Below are 18,440 nucleotides of genomic sequence, written 5' to 3'. Positions count from 1 at the left end.
ATGGCAACCCATCTTGTGGTTGAGAGTGTTGTGCATGGACACCATATGCACACTAAATTGTCGTACTCATCTAACAACCTCTTCCCATCGTAGGGATATTATTGGTGTCCTCCTTCAATATTTTCTTTGGTAATATATATGAATATTATTTTGTCTCCTTCACCATGCTCAAGTATTTCTTTGTTAAACAACACTTATCTATATTCCTAACAATACATCTCTAGATAAAATCTAGAGTTTTCTCCCATTCTTGGTGATGGTGTAGGTGTTTTTTCTTCCACCATATACGATGATCTTATCATACTATCATAGCCTCTCAAATAGTCATTAGCAAGTGACCACGAGTATAATGTCACATAGGACTTCATCCTAATACACTCCTAGGACTCCTATATCGAACACCATCCTATAGTGCAAATATATCATGATGACTTTAGTTTTCACTATAAACAAAACAACCTATATGGTTGTGGATGGTTCTATCATGTTAAATTAAATTTCTCCATCCTTTCCACTATGCCCACATTTTTTTACCATTATCAATAATGACTTTACACCACTTCTAGTTTTGCACTTAATCTTAAAGTTGTTCTTCCTAGGCCATTGATCTTGTTTTGGAAGTTGTTGCTTTGTTAACACAACCATCCCTTTATGCATCATAAAATTCCCTCATTATTATGTTATTTTTGCAACATCTCTTTGATCACTTTGCCCTTTGATGCTTATCCATTTATTGGGTCCTTTATTCATTTTTAGGTGACTTCTATTAGCGTGGACACTTAAATTACTTGCATCTTCCTTCCCCACATGTATAACAATAAATTTATCAATGATAACCACAATTTCCATTTCCTTGTACTTTGAAATATCCATGAACTCTGCCAATTGCACTATGGTATTCTAGTTTGTTTATCTTGTCAAAGTCTCTTCCTCCATATTTAATGTGTATTTTTTGTCCTTACTTCTTTACACTACTTCCTCATAATTATGTTGTGTATTAGCTTTTCCTCTACCTTTAACACCATGTAATATTCACCATCTACTAAATATATTTTATGTAAACTAATATAATCTTAAATAACACATTTCAACCTATTTACATATGCTAAAACTCACTAATCATATCCTCTCCATACTCTAAAACTGAGTGATATTGTCCTCCCATCCCCCCACCCCCAGAAAAAAATACTCTTAAAAAAAAATCCTCCCATATCCTAGAGTGACCTTATCCTCCCATATCCAGCGAAATAAATATTCTTAAAAATAAATCTTATTTCTTCACTAACAAATTCAATATCTTCAACCATACTGATTTATAATTAATAATTAATAAGAAATAATTATTTATATTTCTTTCCATTTTATAAATTCAATCTCATTTAAAAAACAAACCTTTTCATTCATTTGAGTTTTATGAAGTCAGTCACTTATTAAAACTTTTTCACCAAACTTTTTTTTCCAATCCTTTTAGTTTTATGAATTCACGCCATTAAAAAAAATAAACCTTTTCATTCGGTCGTAAATTTCATTTTTTTTTTAATATTCCAAAATTTCCAATTTACTAAAATTTCAAATTTATATATTTTTTCATTTCATTAACTATTTTATTAAAAATTTTCCATTTATAAAAGATAGAGTAGTCTAAATAGGCCATAAATTTGCTCAGAAAATAGTAAAAATTCTAATATGATTTTTGTCAAAATCTAGTCGAAATTTTGAGAAATCTAGATTACTCCTATTAAAATTTAAGATTTTGGGTGCTCGGAGGTTTTTAATGGTGCTGAATTCATTTTCACCATAAAAAAATGATCCAAACACTCTTATAATCAGTCTTTTTGGAAAAAAATCCCAAAATTCCAATGAAAATAATTTTCTAAACGAACTTGTAACCTTGATAGACAACACCATAAAATATTCCATCTTTACTATCCTTTGATTTTCCAATGAATTCAGGTGATATCATAAATCAGTGAACATCATCTCCATCTTCTAATGATCTTCCTTTCTCTTTTAAAACATTCTTTCTATCCTATAATTTATTCTCTTCTTTCTAACTTTTTATTTTTCTCCAAACTCTTTATTTTTCTCTTAATTTATTCTCTACTTTCTAACTTTTTATTCTTCTCCAACTCTTTATTATTCTCTTGAGTGTATTTTAATAATTATTAATAAATTTTATTTCAATATTTTTTACATTATTTATTTTTCAAATTAAAATTTAATAAAAAATGATATAATTTAAAAAGATAATATATTTGGTTAACCCATTCTATACATTAAAATGACTCAATTTACATACTATTTGTATTTATACAAAATACCCAACCAAATCTTAAGTATTCTTATCGATCCTTTATTATTTAATTTATAAAAGATTCTTTTAACAAATTTATTTAATACACTAAAACAACTCAATTTATAATAAGTGAATTATAATCCTATTTTATAAATTATCATCATAATCTACATTTTAAATCATATCTAAGTTATAATCATAGTTTATAGATTATTATCCTAATCTGTATTCTTGATGTTTTATTATTTGTTTTATAAATACTTATAAAACAGGGTCTAACATCTCCACAGGGTATATGGAGGATGCAATTAACAATGGACAACATCTCTCATCAGATCCAAGACTTTTCCATGCTGGGTACATAATTTTCTTTATTGGGTACATAATTTTCTTTATTGTGATCTCTATCTGGTATGACTATCTATTTTTCCTAAACTTTTGACTCCTATGTTGTTTTTTGTTCCATAAATATCTTTGGCATATGAGACCGACAATTAAACTAACATTCTATGCATAGGTGTTACTAGCAATATTTCTCTATACGTCCTATCTTTTCCAGATCTAATATAGCTCCTTAAATCCATTCCTCCATGTGAATATGATCCTCTATACAATGATTTCTGATGGTCCCCATATAAATTGCTGTACTTTTTGTTGGATGCATATAATACAATCATAAAGCCTTTTTTCGTGCTGAAAAATACTTATAATATGTACAAATTTTATTAAGTAAAATTGAGAGTACTCCTAAAAACAATAAATATATATATATATATATATATATATATATATATATATATATATTTATTAATTAATTTATATCGAAGTTAATTTTATTACAGTCCAATTTTATTATGAGTTGAGAGTATCTTTTTCCGAAATAATGAAACAAATTATCTTAATGAATGGTGAGACTTCACGTTTTACAACTGACAACATCCCACTAATGAATAAATCTCTCTCATTCAACATTAAAATTAAACTCTACTTAAACTCCCTTTAAAACAATTTTGTTCACTACATCTCACTAATAAATAAATCTTTGTTCCATTAGCCGGTAGGTTATCCTAAACTTTTATTTAATAATAAAAATATTTTTTCCGCAAATAACATAAAAATAACGACCGACGTAACAGTAAACACTATTAGCTCTTCCTGACATAGCAGGCCACGACATCCCTCCATAACAAGGCTGTACACCGACTCTGACATTCTAACTTCGGTATGGCAGCAGTAGATTCAGTAATAAAATGTTTCATAACCGTTGGAATTGAGATAAAATTTGATGGCCAAATTGTTCAATAAGTAATTTGTTAATGGGCATTAAATGAACTAGGGTGGTATCTGTCTAGTCTTGGATCTTGGTAAGTCAGTTATTTAATGGGCAGGCATATATTGCGCCAGTTCATTTAATGCCTATTGACAGGTTATATATTTGTTGCCTTCAATTGTTGTTACTGATTTTTTATAACAGTTGGATTGAGATGGAATTTGATGGGCAAATTGTTGTCTTTGGGTGATTAGTCCATTAAATATAAATACAATTAATTTTATTTTATTTTTCTTGGTATTCTTTTATTAAAATGTTTAAAATTAGTACCAAAGTTGCAAAAACTGTCAAATTTGATAAGTATTTCAGATTTGAAATTCCTATGCCATGATCTTAAAATCAGAAACTGTCAAATTTAATAAATATTTCAGATATGAAATTCCTACCTACTTGGCATCATGATCTTAAAGTCAATCTATTACACTGATATTTTTTGTTAGAATAATTAAAATCAATACCAAAGTTACAAAAATTTAATAAACATTTCAAATTTCAAATTTCTATCTTAAAGTGACATCATAATCTCAAAATCTAACTTCAGATTTAAAATTCTTACCCTATTTAACATCATGATCTCAAAGTCAAGCTCTACATTATAACCTCATCTGTGCCAGAATCTGACGTACAGAGAGAACCATCTCTCCAGAACCATCTGAACTTTTTTTTTTGTGTAGTTTAACTATTTTAAATGCTAACTTTTTTCTAGAATAATTAGACTCTGTGAGATTTATATGTTTGAATGGTGTGAATTTCATTATCAATATTTTTTCAGAATTTTTTAAGAATTTAAATTTATTATATTCAAATAAAAAAATTCAATCCGAAAAAAACATAAGTAAGACTACTGTAAATCGATTCCAAAAACCAATTAAATCACCAAATTCCAACTCAAAAAACCAAAACTTACAATAATTACACAACGCCATGATTGTACTCTCAACGAGCCACAAGGTTCATTTAATGCATTTGGATGATGCGTACTTCGCTCACATCGTTACTGGTATCTATACATACTCTGTTTCTGTATTGAATTCTATACATCGAACTTCCCTTATGTTATATAAATACTCTCGTGATTCTGTCTCAAACCTTAACAGTACAGATCCAGAGGAAGGAGGAACATACAAAATTTTTAACCTCTACCCACGTGAAATCCAACGACCTATTGCTTCCCAGAGAGGCCGCGGGTTTCATGAAAGAAAGATTTGTGCACCAAATCAACAATGGAGACCGCTTGTGAAGAATTAATATATCGATAATAAGTTCCATCATCGGAATCGTAACAGACTTTGCAAAACATGTGATGGCTGCAAATCTTTGTTATATTAATAATCTCCATGGACAGGCATGTGAACACTCTGTGTGCCTCTGTAACATTTAAAAATCACCACCGTCTCCCAATTCCTTGCATCCATAAACTCTGAATAGTTTCAGAGGAATAGAAGAGACGAAGCTATGAAGGTCGTCGTTATACTTCTGCTTGTTTTGTGTTCGCTTGCTTTTCAGCAACTTACTGTCACTGTTGGGAAGCCCAGTATAAAGGGTACAAGTTTAGATTCGAGTACAGGGGCCTGTGAAGAAGGTTGAGAGTTTAAATATTTATCAATTTTTTTTTTTTGTGTGGTTGTTTTCATTGTTCGGGTTGGAATTATTGTTTTCATTATAGGAATAGGTTCATGGTTTCACATTGTCATGTTGTTTTTCTGCATGTTGATTGTTGAACTTATCTGGATTGCAAATTTGTCTCTCTGCCTTCTTGGTTTGCTGGCCAGGCAGCTAGCTTTGTGGGCAGAGTGACAGAGTGATGATACCTAGTACTTTAGTTGTTTGGCTGCCCATGGGTTGAGGGAGATGTTGGGAATTGCCCTCCCCGCACAACACACATTGTGTGGGGAGGGCTACATTGCCTTTAGGAAAGCTCACCAAGCTTCGAGCAAGTTCTAAAAATATGTTGGAAGCTCAACAAAATTGGTTAATTGATCTAGTTGGTTGGATTCCAGAATATTTTCAAAATCTACAAGTAAAATAAAATACAATATCTTAATTACATTAATCCGGCCAAAATAATTTTATCAATGAAAATAGATATAATTGATCAGTTAAACTGCAGTTAAAACTCTGAATTGCATGTCTCAGTGTTTTCAATTTTGTTTCTCATTGTGTATCAAGGCTGATCAAATCTCTGTCTTTTCTATATTTACTTTTTTGTGTGTATCAGGACACAGTTACACTGAAGTAAAGAGGGTGCTTCAGGTTGCGGGATCGAATCTCCCCGACTGTTCTCATGCATGTGGATCTTGCACTCCATGCACAAGAGTGATAGTGGGATCTCCCAAATGTCCCATTCAGACAAAGAGAGCAGAATCCTGTCCAGTATCTTATAGATGCATGTGCAAAGGCAAATCTTATCCCGTTCCTTAGAAACCTTCCTGTGATCTGAGAGATATCATACAATTCTGGAAACATATGTAAACATGGTAGTATTATATCCTAATTTGTTTAGGATCTTTTGTATGTACAGAGTAATATATTGAGTTGTAGTAATATTAAGTTGCAGGAGGATATTACTGATAAGAAAGCAAGTTTTATTATTAATTTTGGTTTGTGAAATTTTGGAATTTAAAATGGATTTGCAAATAATTTTACCTTTATTATAAAGCTTGTTTAAAAAAAATTAATAAAAAAACCTAGTAAGTCAAAATTAGTTACAATAGGCATTACAGCTTACAGGTTGCAGCAGCTACAGCTTACATTGTCATTTTGGCAAGTCTCATCTACTGGCATATACCGTTGTCCTCTGGGAATTTGGGTTTGATTTTATGTTATGAATTAGACTTCACTGTGAGGACTTACTCTTTTAATGCTTGGCATTTGGAATTCTACAGATTTGATGAAAGACTGTCAGATCTTCATCTTAATGTATTTATGAAGCATCCAGAAATATTGGAAAGAAGTGGTTTTTCAATCAATTCGGTATATTTGGATCAAAGGCTGTTATACGTTTATCTTAATTTTTATAAGAATCATTCAGAAAAAATAGAAAGTAAAATGGAGTTTCAAAATTTTTGTACAAGATTTAATTTAATTTATTATTATTATTAAAAAATATATTTGATTTGAGATATCTAACTCATCTGAATGGTACCAGTGGGGTTTAGGCTAAATAGCTGGGCACTCCAGAGCTAATATGAATGGTTGTTTGCTTTAAATGGAAAAAAAATTAAATATATTTTAATTTTTATAGAATTATAATAAAATATTAATAAAAATAAAATTATTAAAATAATTTATAGGAATAGTAAATTATATCTCATATTATTTATTTATCTATTATTTTTAATAAATTTTTATTTTATAATTTTATAATTTATAAATTAATATAAAATGCATTGTATGTTAATCTCTGGTTAATTTTAAATTAACTCAACAAAAAATTAATATTTTTAAAAATATATTTAATTATTATTATTATAATTTTATTTATTTATTACTATGATATTAATTATTAAGTTGTTGGTAGGTTCGTTATGTACTAATATGCAATTTAGTTAAAGAATGTTGTTTTCATCTTAAGTATGGAATGATAAGCCCATTCAACTCTTGTGTTTTAAAGTTCCAGTAGTTATAATGATGTTAGACCTAATTCTAATTCTATGGTGGTGGGAGAATCAATAATGGAGTGCAAGTCTTGCAATCTAGTTAAAGAATATTGCTTTCATCTTAATTATGGGAATGATAAGCCACTCAACTCTTGTGTTCTAAAGTTTCAGTAGTTATAAATGATGTTAGACCTAATTCTAATTCTATGGTGGTGAGAGAATCATTAATGGAGTGCAAAGTCTTGCAATCTAGTTAAAGAATATTGCTTTCATCTTAATTATGGGAATGATAAGCCCACTCAACTCTTGTGTTTTAAAGTTCCAGTAGTTATAAATGATGTCAGACCTACACACATTTCCCATCTATAATCAATTAACCAAAAGATTTGATATTCACTAAAACTTCTAATATGGAGTGATTTTAAGATATGATCAAATTTACATAAGAAGTAAATACACATAATTGGCTTCTAGTTTATATACTTGATTAAGAACAACATTCTAGATTTTATCATCAGATTGAAACTAGACCTTTATTTGGCAAGTTTGAGTGGAGGTTTTGGATCTAGAGGATAAAGGATTAAGAGCACCCTCCTGGATTAAAATTTTGTGAGATGAAAATCATGATGATAGCCTAAGTAGGAGTAACAACTTCAAGAGTTTGTGATTTTTTATTAGAAAAAGGAAATTAATTCTTAAATGCCAACTTGTAACATCGATGACATATTAGAAGGGAGGTGTTGGGTCCTACGTAGACCCAACCTACAAACTCTATAACATGATACCTTCTTGACTAAGCAAGCCATATTCTTTAAGAAATTTAATTAACATAACAATATTGAAATACATGGCAAAACAATAATTGAAAATACGTAATGAGAAATAACAACCATTCATAGAGATAACAACAAAATAGAGTTAACATGTCATTTATGCTAGTAAGCCATAATCCATAAACACAAATTCCAATAGAGAAACAATATTTACAAAGGGAAACAATTGAAGGTTGGGAGGAAACCTAGAAGATCTCAATTTAATCTGCAACGAGAATAACACAATCTATCAAGGCAGGCAACCATAAATCATAACAAAAAATAACTAACATATACCATTCAATATGCTTATTTAGATATAGTGGTTTCTTAATGAGATCAACTTTCATCAAGCACCCCTTTACTTGACTTGTTTATTGTAGTCAAATTTGACCCTACTCCACCTCATTGCACTATATGGCTCGATACATTATGGGTTTTAACTACAAATATCAGGGCATGTTCACAAATGCTACTTCTTTGATATTGGAACACTTGGTAGCCTTCTCAATATGTTGGTTTGTTTGGCTTAAAATTTGCTCACTTGATCAAATAACCTATCATCGATGAATCTTTGTGTTCCTTTTCCTTTCTAATTACAATTCCTTGGTTTTAGCTTCCACTAGCTTAGTCTAATAATCTTAAACCTAGACTGCGAGTTCATATAGTGTCATCTTTTCCATTATCAAATTGGAGGGGTATACCTCCAAAACTTCTAGGTCATATTGGACCATGTATAATCTCTCATAGCCTTACCAAGTCAATGGTAGTGTTTTATCCCAAGTTTGGATATAATGATCAACCCATCCTTTCCTGATATTGAGATTTCTTGAACCCTTATTTGAAAGGATTGATTTTCCTCATTTCCTACTCAATTGAATAGTTTTAAGGCCTCTAACTTATCATACTATTTTCATCAATGAACATGTTAAGCCCCATTTTTTGAGCATAGTGGAAACTTTTTACAAGGCATTTACCATACTAGCCTTTATCCTATTGAAATCATGTTCTAAAAATTGACTCTGCCCTATAAAAGATGTTAATGAACCTCAAAACTATTTCTAGGATATTTGTTGAGCTTGACTTGGTGTAGCTTTTTGTAGAGATTTTATGACTAGAATATATGGTTTTGTAAATTTTGTTGACACCTTATAATTTCATTTGTTGCTTTTTGCTTTCAATTTGTTCCCAATGCCCACAGATATATTACAACATGGTGAAGTTTTCAAGATTATGTGTTAAAGTGAACAATTTTACATTGTCACCTGTGAGAGCTCACCTAGAGATAATGCCCAATTAACCTTTTATTTGTTTGAAATAGTAAAATCTTTTAGTTTATGGCATGGATACCAACATTGGTTTAGTGCTCAAATAACAATATTCTAAATCCTAAATTCAATTCTAATCTAACACAAACTGCAATCTTAAAATTATAAGCACCTAGTTAGGATTTCAAGAGCAAAGAGAAAATATGAAATAAATAGCTAAGAATACCAAGAAAAAAGTTTACTACTTATCAATAACTAAATTATCCAAATAATTAGTAAGGTACCAAAGTGGCCTATATTTAAATTATTAATTATAGCTTTGTATTCACAAGTTAGCAACCATTTAAGGACAACAATAAGAATAAGTCACAAATGCACAAGAAAATCCCATATCATAAATGTATATTCTTATGAGTCATTCGAGCATAAGTGAGTAAAGAGAATTTACTCCCACACCATAACAAATCCCAAAACAAGTATTCCAAAAAGTTGGCTAATTATCTTCTCAATTAACTCGAAAATATTTTACAATGCAAAGTAAAAACATCCATTATATTTTGCACTCATCCTATTTATACAAAAATAAGGTAAGGGGGTTGAAACTTTTCATCTCCCACTATTCAATATTCTCCACTTAATAACGGACCCTTGTTTTTCCCCTTTTTATATTTCTCAATGTAATTTTCCCATGCTTCAATTTTTTTCTCAATAAAATTGGCATATGGAAAATGATGTTGTTTAACAGGATCTTTAGATGAAGCAATACTTTGCTATGCTTTCTTTCCATTATTTTCTAACTTAAATAATAAATTATTAATTAGGGTGACTTTTCTGGTTGGATCTTCAATGTAGATTTTTATATATGATTTGCTAATACTTGGGAAGGAAAAAATAACTTGTCTTGTTTGTTATCCCATTTTCAAGAGCTTTTGTAACCCCATAGTGGGGATGAAAGCTATCTTTTAGTCGAAAAGAGGGAAGATTACATTTATTTGCTAATCTTCTTGTCACTTTCCACATTGTGGTACAATATGATAATTCTTCTTGAATACCTTTCCATTCCCTTTGAGAAGATTCTTTCCAATACTTAAGGCCAAAGTGAATTTTGAGCATCTTCTTCTCACTCAAATATAGATTTTGTGGGGAATATCAACAAGATAAACTTATCACTTTTAACATAATCAAATTCAAGTTGTGCTTGTTCCTATGATATTTTCCAAACTTGTATTTGATCATGGATATTTGATACATCTTAAATTTTCCCTTGAATATGTTGAACTCTCTTGTATAGTTCGCTTTGTGTAGCATTTAATTCATCTAGAACATTCAACCCATTGTCCATAAATTTTGTAACATCACAGTGACTTGATTTATAGTAATATTATTAATTTTCCAACAATGCTATTTTAGTTTCATAGTCTTTCATATGTTTAACTATGTCTATTGCTTGATTCACAGTAGCCAGAGCAAATACAAGTCTTATGAGAGTATAACATTATCTCTTCGCATATGATTCAACAAATTCAGTAATGAATAATGGATTTTCTCCTCTTATGAGTTTTCATGAAAAGTTGTTTTCTTCATATCTATATAACATTTTCAAATTAGCTCATTTGTTAGTAGGTGTTGGAAATGGCGCATCCCTTATAGTAACTACTCCTAGATTGGACCTACTAGCAAAACTTTGAGGGGTATATATCTCTTCAGTTGATTCTCCCTTTTTTGTTTGTGAATTCCCTTCATTCCTTTCTCCTTGTTTTTTTTTCTCATCTTCCCCTTTATTTTTCTTTCCATCCTATGTTTCTAATTCAACTTTCTTCCTCAGTGCTCCTTCTTATTTTCTTATTTTCTTTTCCTTGACATCAACTTCAACATTTTTACTAGTTTCCTCTTTTTTTATAATGTTTGAGATTTTTCATTTGTCCTAGCCTTTTTTTCTACATTTACTTTGTTTGTCATATGTCGTAGCCTTTGTATTAATCCCATTTTAGTGTTTGCCTCAACCTTTTCGACTCTATTGTTTTATTGTTCTTTTCTCTTCTCCTGTAGTCCCTAAATTTTTGCAACAACCATATGTGATTCTTCCATATTATTCCTTTGTTTTTATTTTTCTAATGACTACAATCTAGCTAACACCTCATCATACATTAAAGCATGCCTTTTTGGTTCCTCTAATTCATGTTTTTTGTGATTATATGTGAAAGAAAGTTTCACTTAAACCTTGTGCTTTTCCATAAATTTTTAGTGGATCAATGGGGAAGTGGTATATTTCCATTTTCTCACCTTCCATTCTCACCCATGTAGAATTATCCCACACAAATAAATGAGAGGAGGATAAGGTGTACAAAACTTCTTTTGATGCTTCGAAAGGTATGCGTTTAAACAATGCAGAGCAATTTGATATGCATTCTCTCTTATTACCAACTTGTTAGGCACATGAGTTGGAAATGTATGAAGACATATGATCACTTAATATAATATGATATATTCTAACCTAATCAATGTACCAATCTTCACTTTATATAATACTTCTATAGCCTTACAGAACAATCTTAGGCATGCTTACAAAACATGAGCTAATATGGTGACGTAAAAAAGTCATCACAAATATGAGTGTATTTATGCATATAATTATGTTTCTATGAGTGTATTTATGCATATAATTATGTTTCTAGAGGGATTTAAAATACATATAAATAAGATACTAATAAGGGTTCCAAGGCTAGCCGTCATGAATGAATTAAGAGTGCATTGTATGCCCAACAGGTATGAAGAGATGTAAATTTTTAGAGGGATTGTGGATGAACCGAGTTTAACATTTTTAATGGATTATCATAGTGTATAGAATGCAATGGATGCCTATTAAAAAAATCCCTTTGTTTGTAATGGAAAGGGTTAATGGTACCCAAACCACCTTTAAATGTGAATATTATTTTTCTCTATATTATCTACTATGTAGCTGAGAAACAAGCATATACATGGCTTTGAAATAGAAAATGAAAATGTTTTGTGTTGATGGTGCTAGAAATCCGTCAACCAAGGGGTCTCCCCGATGTGAAGTCATAATTATACCTCACACTATTTGGAGTAGGAGCCCCATCAAGAATATTTGCCCGATTACCAGTTCTCTTAGAGATATGCCTCGGCTCTAACTGTCAGCAGGAGAGAGGAGTGAACGTGCACCTTCGAAAAGCAAGGGGGGTGTGCTTGGTGAGTGTTCGATCATAAGTGTGTCAAATATCTTTCACTGCGGAGGGGAGGGGAAGTGAGTGTAGTAGTACCACCCTAATTCTTATGACTTGAGGGGAATGATACACACTAATTACTTCTTGACAAATTGACTAACTATAACCACTATGACCTTGGACACAATGAAAAAGACTCCAAAATAATGGTCTTAAATCGTTATCTTTTAACAAAAAATATTGTAACAAGTACATAGCGTCATCAAAAACTCATTGGAATGATCAATGATGACAAATGTTTTTTGACCGTCAGCAAAAGTAACCAAAAAGAGCATTGGTGAGGGTCAATAAAATATCGTCACTAGAAGTGTCACCAAAAAGAGAATTAGTGATGGGCCTTTAACGACCCTCACCAAAAGTGTCACCAAAGAGAGAATTAGTGATGGGCCTTTAACGACCGTCATCAAAAGTGTCATTGAAAAGGGCTTTGGTGACAAACCTTAAAGTATACACTTACAACAACGCTTTTTTAAAGATCGTCACCATATGCGACATTGGTGACGGACCTTAAAGGTCTGTCATAGGCATGACCCTCACCAATGACCTTTTTTCTTGTAGTGTGTTGTCAAATAGTATCACTCCTACTCACATGATGTTGGTACTTTAGGAGGATTAGTTGGTTTGTTTTATTACTCAAGATGTCCTCCTACTTTATATTTTAAGACACAACTTCATTTTATATTTCTCGTTGATATGATATTTTGACATGGATCCATTGTGTATTCTCTTCGTGGCTATGCTTGTCACTTTTTAATCATATTTCATGGATTTGCAATATACTTGATTTGGTGCCCATGGTTTTCTGTATTTGAGAATGGGTATCCCCGCCTTGGGAAATGAGTTGTCTTGACTTGGTTTCTTATTGTAGCTATTTCTGGTCCATTGTTTTTTGAAAACTTCTTGGGCCCACTTCACAATGTTCTCTTGATTTTATAATGCATTTTGATCATCCTCAAACATCAAGGGGAATTTATTATAGCTTCCTTTGCTACATAATTATAAAATGCATGTTTTTTCCTAAATATATCATTCTCTTCCCTTTTGCAAACATTCTCCCTTGAATGAAATTAAAATAAAATAAAATTATGAGTTCACATATGAAATTTTTGATTTGACATAATGCATACATGCATGGCTCTTATACAAAAAAAACACATACTAGTCTCCTTCATGCAACTATTGTATGCCTTCATTTTTCACCAAAAATAAATAAATAAATTTGTACATTATTGTGTGTTTTGGGGTGGGTTTTATGGGTTATATCAAGAGTTTACCCCTTGGAGCTTGTCCCCAATGATCCAAAACTACTTTTCAAGAGTATTTAATGATGCCTTGGGTGGAAGAGAGACACAAGTTCCCTTATGTTGGTGATTTCCCTCCCAACCTTTTTGTTTGTAATCCTCTTGATCTTTTAAGTTATCCTCTCATATTGGAAACCCTTGTTTCCTTGTCTTCCTATTGTTCTTCAAGTTTGGGAAACGGACTCCTCTTTCTCTCTTTCTTTGTCTAGAAGAAGATTACTTTGCATAAGAGAAATTCATTGTTCCATGGTAGAGGGGCCTCAAAGATGGTTTTGAGCAACACATTTAGCAAGAATCAAGTGTCTTCTAGGCCTCATATTGTTTTCAATTCCATTAGTACGAAACTCATTCCTTTCCATTTCAATTTAGAGCTTTCATAATAAAGTTTATGATCATAAGTTTTTATATTGATTTATATCAGTTGATACATCTAAATTTTCTCTTAATATACTATTATCACTTATTCTTTCTCTTTGTGAGTGTTGGTTATTTAAGAAAAGTTCAAAGGAAGATTATTTGGCTAACAAATATTCATTAGTCTTCGATTTTCTGGGCAATTAATCTAACCCCAGATAATAGTTAATAAATATTTCTTGTTTTCTTATATTATAACGAATTCTTATTATTTTCGCTTTGTTATGGTTGTAAACCTAGCCATATGAATAAATGTCCATAAATAACAATGCCACCATCATTTGAAGGATGCAACGATATTTATAAACATAGTCTAAGGAAGTAAGGTCCACAACATATCTAAACATCCTAGCTTTTGTAACTTCAAAATATACATTAAATTTTCAATAGAGACTACTTAGGAATATGTCTTGATGATTCAAACGAACTAAAAAATCCATACTTTGAAAAATTAAGCTAACTTGTTTTGATTCCAACTCCAATATCTATAACAACACAATAATGATAAAATTCAAGTTGATATAACATTTAGAGTGGAAATCATAAGTGCAATCGTAATTGGATACTTGCTAGAAAATGCAATCCAAGACTATTAGAGATTGGCGTGGAACTTGATTTGAAAGGACTTGTGTTCATAACATCGCAAACTCCAAATCTGTAGAACATGATGACTCTATACTTTTATTGTGCACAATTCCTAATGTAATTCCAATGCTAAGTTTAGCGAGGATTGTAGAGGATTATGTCAAATTTGAAATTTATAATTCAATTTGGAAACACATGATCGAATTATGTATAATTTGGTAATTTGGTAAATTTATTGAAAATAAGGAGGATTTGAACACCTTGTGCAATCATTGCATGTTGGATGCTCTCTGTGTTTGTTTTTAAAGTATAAATGGACACACTAAGAGTATCATATGAAACACTACAAGATATTCTTTAAATGGTGTAGCAAAGTTGATGAAGGATATTCCCAATAGTTGACTCTTGTTCCCTTATCCTACTATTATTATCCTTTACCTAATTCTTTATTTCTTAATACTTGCTTACAAAAGACTATCAAAACACCTAAAAATGTGCTTGAGCTTCTTCAATGGAAGGTTGAATCTTGGCAATAGTAATTGTCTAGTTGTCAACACTAATTATTGTATGGAGTTTGTAGGAGATGGTTGGAATAACTATTATGGTTTTGATCATTTGTTTATCCGTGATTACTGCTTAAAAAATTCTTTTGTTTGATATCTATATAATTTTATGATATCTTGCTTCCACTTTTTCAAAAATCTAAGTCCAACATCTCTTACTTCAAAAATAAAAAAATGATTGATTCAATCGTAATTTAGTAGCCCTAATCCAAAATTGATTTATGATTAGTTGGCTGTATGCGTCATTATTAGTATAGTTTGACACACTACTAGTTGTTGGCTTTCCATTTTTGCTCAGAATTATGTTCATGGTCAATGACGTTGCTTTGCATTATATACAAAATTATAAAAATTAAATTTACTAATTTACTTGAGGCTATTATATATTGATTACAATGTTTTAGGTTTAATATAACTAATTTTTTAATTCAAAACTAACCAAATTTAATATTTTGATAGTTCACTCTTAAAACATGTAAGTATAAATTTAAACATGTTAAGTAAAAACTTCATAATTCTAAAAACTAAATCTTAATATTAGCATGAATCTTAACGTTTGAAGTCTTAGTATTATTCAACATATACACAATCTTTCATGACCATAAGTTGTCAAGCATCGTAAAAACTACTAATTTATAAATAATATTAATATATTTTATTAACATGGTTTGTGGTCATGTTAATGTTTATCATCCGCTAAGTTTATCAAACAAATAACAAGACTCAAACTAGATATTCTTAAAAGTATTATTTTAATATTTATACATAATAGAAATAAAAGTGTATCATGATTACCATGTAGAGTGTCAGGCCCCCGAGTCACTGTTGTACTTTGGCGAGTCAGGTACCCACACTGGGCGACTGGGCGTGTTTAATTGACGAGCGAGTCAGGCACCCACACTGGGCGCCTGGGCACGTTTAATTGACGAGTTGGCAGATGAGTTGTTGGGGCATGTTTAACCGATGAGTTGGGCGGGTGCACACATAACCGACGAGTTGGGGGGAGCACTTAGCCAACGAGCCGTGGGGGCATGTTTAACTAGTGAGTCGAGGCAAACGCACTTAACCGACAAGTTGAGGGGCGCCAACACTAAGAAATGACTAAGCGTTGGGGGCACGAGACATTTTGGTTTATAGGCAGATGAGTGGAGGGCAACGAGCTGGGCGCATCACCAAGAACGACGAGCTGGCCGACGTGTTGAATTGTTGAGTTGGAGTGAGGATGGGTCGGCTGGACTAAGCCAAGCCCCCTCCTGGGAAAGAAATCTTGGATACATAGTTTGGGGTTTCTTGACTTAGAAGTTCATGGAAAAACCATCCAAGCATTGGTGGACATCGGTGCCACACACAACTTCATGACGACAAGATTGGAAAAAGAAGTTGGGTTGCAGATTGTTCCATCTAATGTGGAAATCAAGGTAGTGAACTTGAAGGCTAGAGTGTCGGGATTGGCAGATGAAGTGCCAATTCGAATTGGAGACTAGAAGGGTTGATTGGACTTCACGGTGATGGAGATGAACGACTTTGACATGATATTTGGGTAGGATTTTCTGAAGGGAAATAAGGTGATTATTGTCTCATTTTGTGATGAGGTTATGTTGATTAGAGGCTCACAAACTTGGCCTTTGCCTACTCATAAGAAAAGGAAGGAATTTAAGGTGCAACATGTTTCTGCACTAAGCTTGAAGAAAGCAATGTGGGAGTCAGATGTGGAGACATACGCGACAATCATCAGGGGATTTGATAGCGATGATGGAGTGGGGATGCCTGTTCTAGCTAATATTCTGATGTATTGGAAAAATATGAAAATTTGATGCCCGATGAGCTACCGAAATCACTTCCACTGAGGCGTTTATTGGACCATAGCATTGAGCTAGAGACAGGGAAGCAACCTCCGAAAAAAGATCCTTATTGATTATCAGGGCCGGAATTAGAGGAATTGAAACCACTGTTGAAGGATTTGGCTGATGCAGATTTCATAAGACCTTCAAGGTCCCCATATGGAGCTCCAATATTGTTCCAGTGGAAGAAAGATATCAATGAGCTACGAATATGTTGTGATTATCGTGCTCCTAACAAGTAAATGATAAAGAACATGTATCCTTTATCATTATCAGCAGATTGCTTCAACAAACTTGCGAAGGCTTGAGTGTTTTCCAAGCTAGACTTGAGGCATGGGTACTATCAAGTGGAAATAGCAGAAGGGGATGAGAAGAAAACCGTGATTGTAACAAGGTATGGAAGTTTTGAGTTCCTTGTTATGCCTTTCGGGATGTGTAATGCTCCTACTATGTTTTGCACTTTGATGAATGATGTACTATGTCCATATTTGGATTCGTTCATAGTAGTATACTTGGATGATATCGTGATATACAGTGATTACGTGGAGGATCATAAGAAACACTTGGCTTTGGTGTTTGAGGCACTGAAGAAGAGTTAGTTGTACTTGAAGAAGTCAAAGTGTATGTTTTCCTAGACCGAGATTCCATTCCTTGGACACATTGTAGGCCAAGGACACATATGGATGGAGCTGAGTAGAGTGAAGGTGATAGAGGATTGGGCCGAACCGAAGAATGTTCATGATATGAGGGTATTTTTGGGGATGACCAACTACCAACAAAAGTTTTTAGAGGGGTACTCCAAAGTGACATCGCCACTGATAGACCTTTCGAAGAAGGACAAGTGATGGAATTGGATAGAGAAGTGTCGTACAACATTTGAATACTTGAAGAAGAGGATGGTTACAATGCCAATATTGAAGTTGTTGGACTTCAAGAGACTGTTTGAGGTAAACAAAGATGCTTCATGTTTTGCGATAGGAGGAGTTCTTATGCAGGATGGGCATTCGGTGGCGTATGAGAGTCAGAAGTTGCAGGATAGGGAACGACGTATTTGGTTCATGAGAAAGAGATGACTGCAATCATCCACTTTTTACAGGTATGGAGGCATTACTTGATTGGGAAGCCTTTTGTTGTCAAGATTGACAATGTTGCAACGAGTGATTTTGCATCACAATCGAAGTTGTCA

General features: G+C 32.2%; 1 protein-coding gene across 1 annotated transcript; it reads left to right on the top strand.

The window, feature by feature from the left end:
- The first annotated feature begins 5,002 nt into the window (after positions 1–5,002).
- Positions 5,003–6,140, top strand: LOC149155024 (protein EPIDERMAL PATTERNING FACTOR 1-like). The gene is made up of 2 exons (XM_089437880.1): positions 5,003–5,208; positions 5,845–6,140. Exons 1-2 carry the CDS (start codon positions 5,082–5,084, stop codon positions 6,045–6,047), a joined length of 330 nt encoding a protein of 109 aa, XP_089294006.1. The 5' UTR covers positions 5,003–5,081; the 3' UTR covers positions 6,048–6,140.
- Positions 6,141–18,440: the final 12,300 nt, after the last annotated feature.

This window comes from Pinus tabuliformis, chromosome 9 (assembly GCF_031772625.1).
Source record: "Pinus tabuliformis cultivar Carrire ecotype Pingquan chromosome 9, CPIR1, whole genome shotgun sequence".
Taxonomy (NCBI): Eukaryota; Viridiplantae; Streptophyta; class Pinopsida; order Pinales; family Pinaceae; genus Pinus; species Pinus tabuliformis.
The sequence above is the reverse complement of the archived record's forward strand: the minus strand, read 5'-3'. Positions and strand labels throughout refer to the sequence as shown.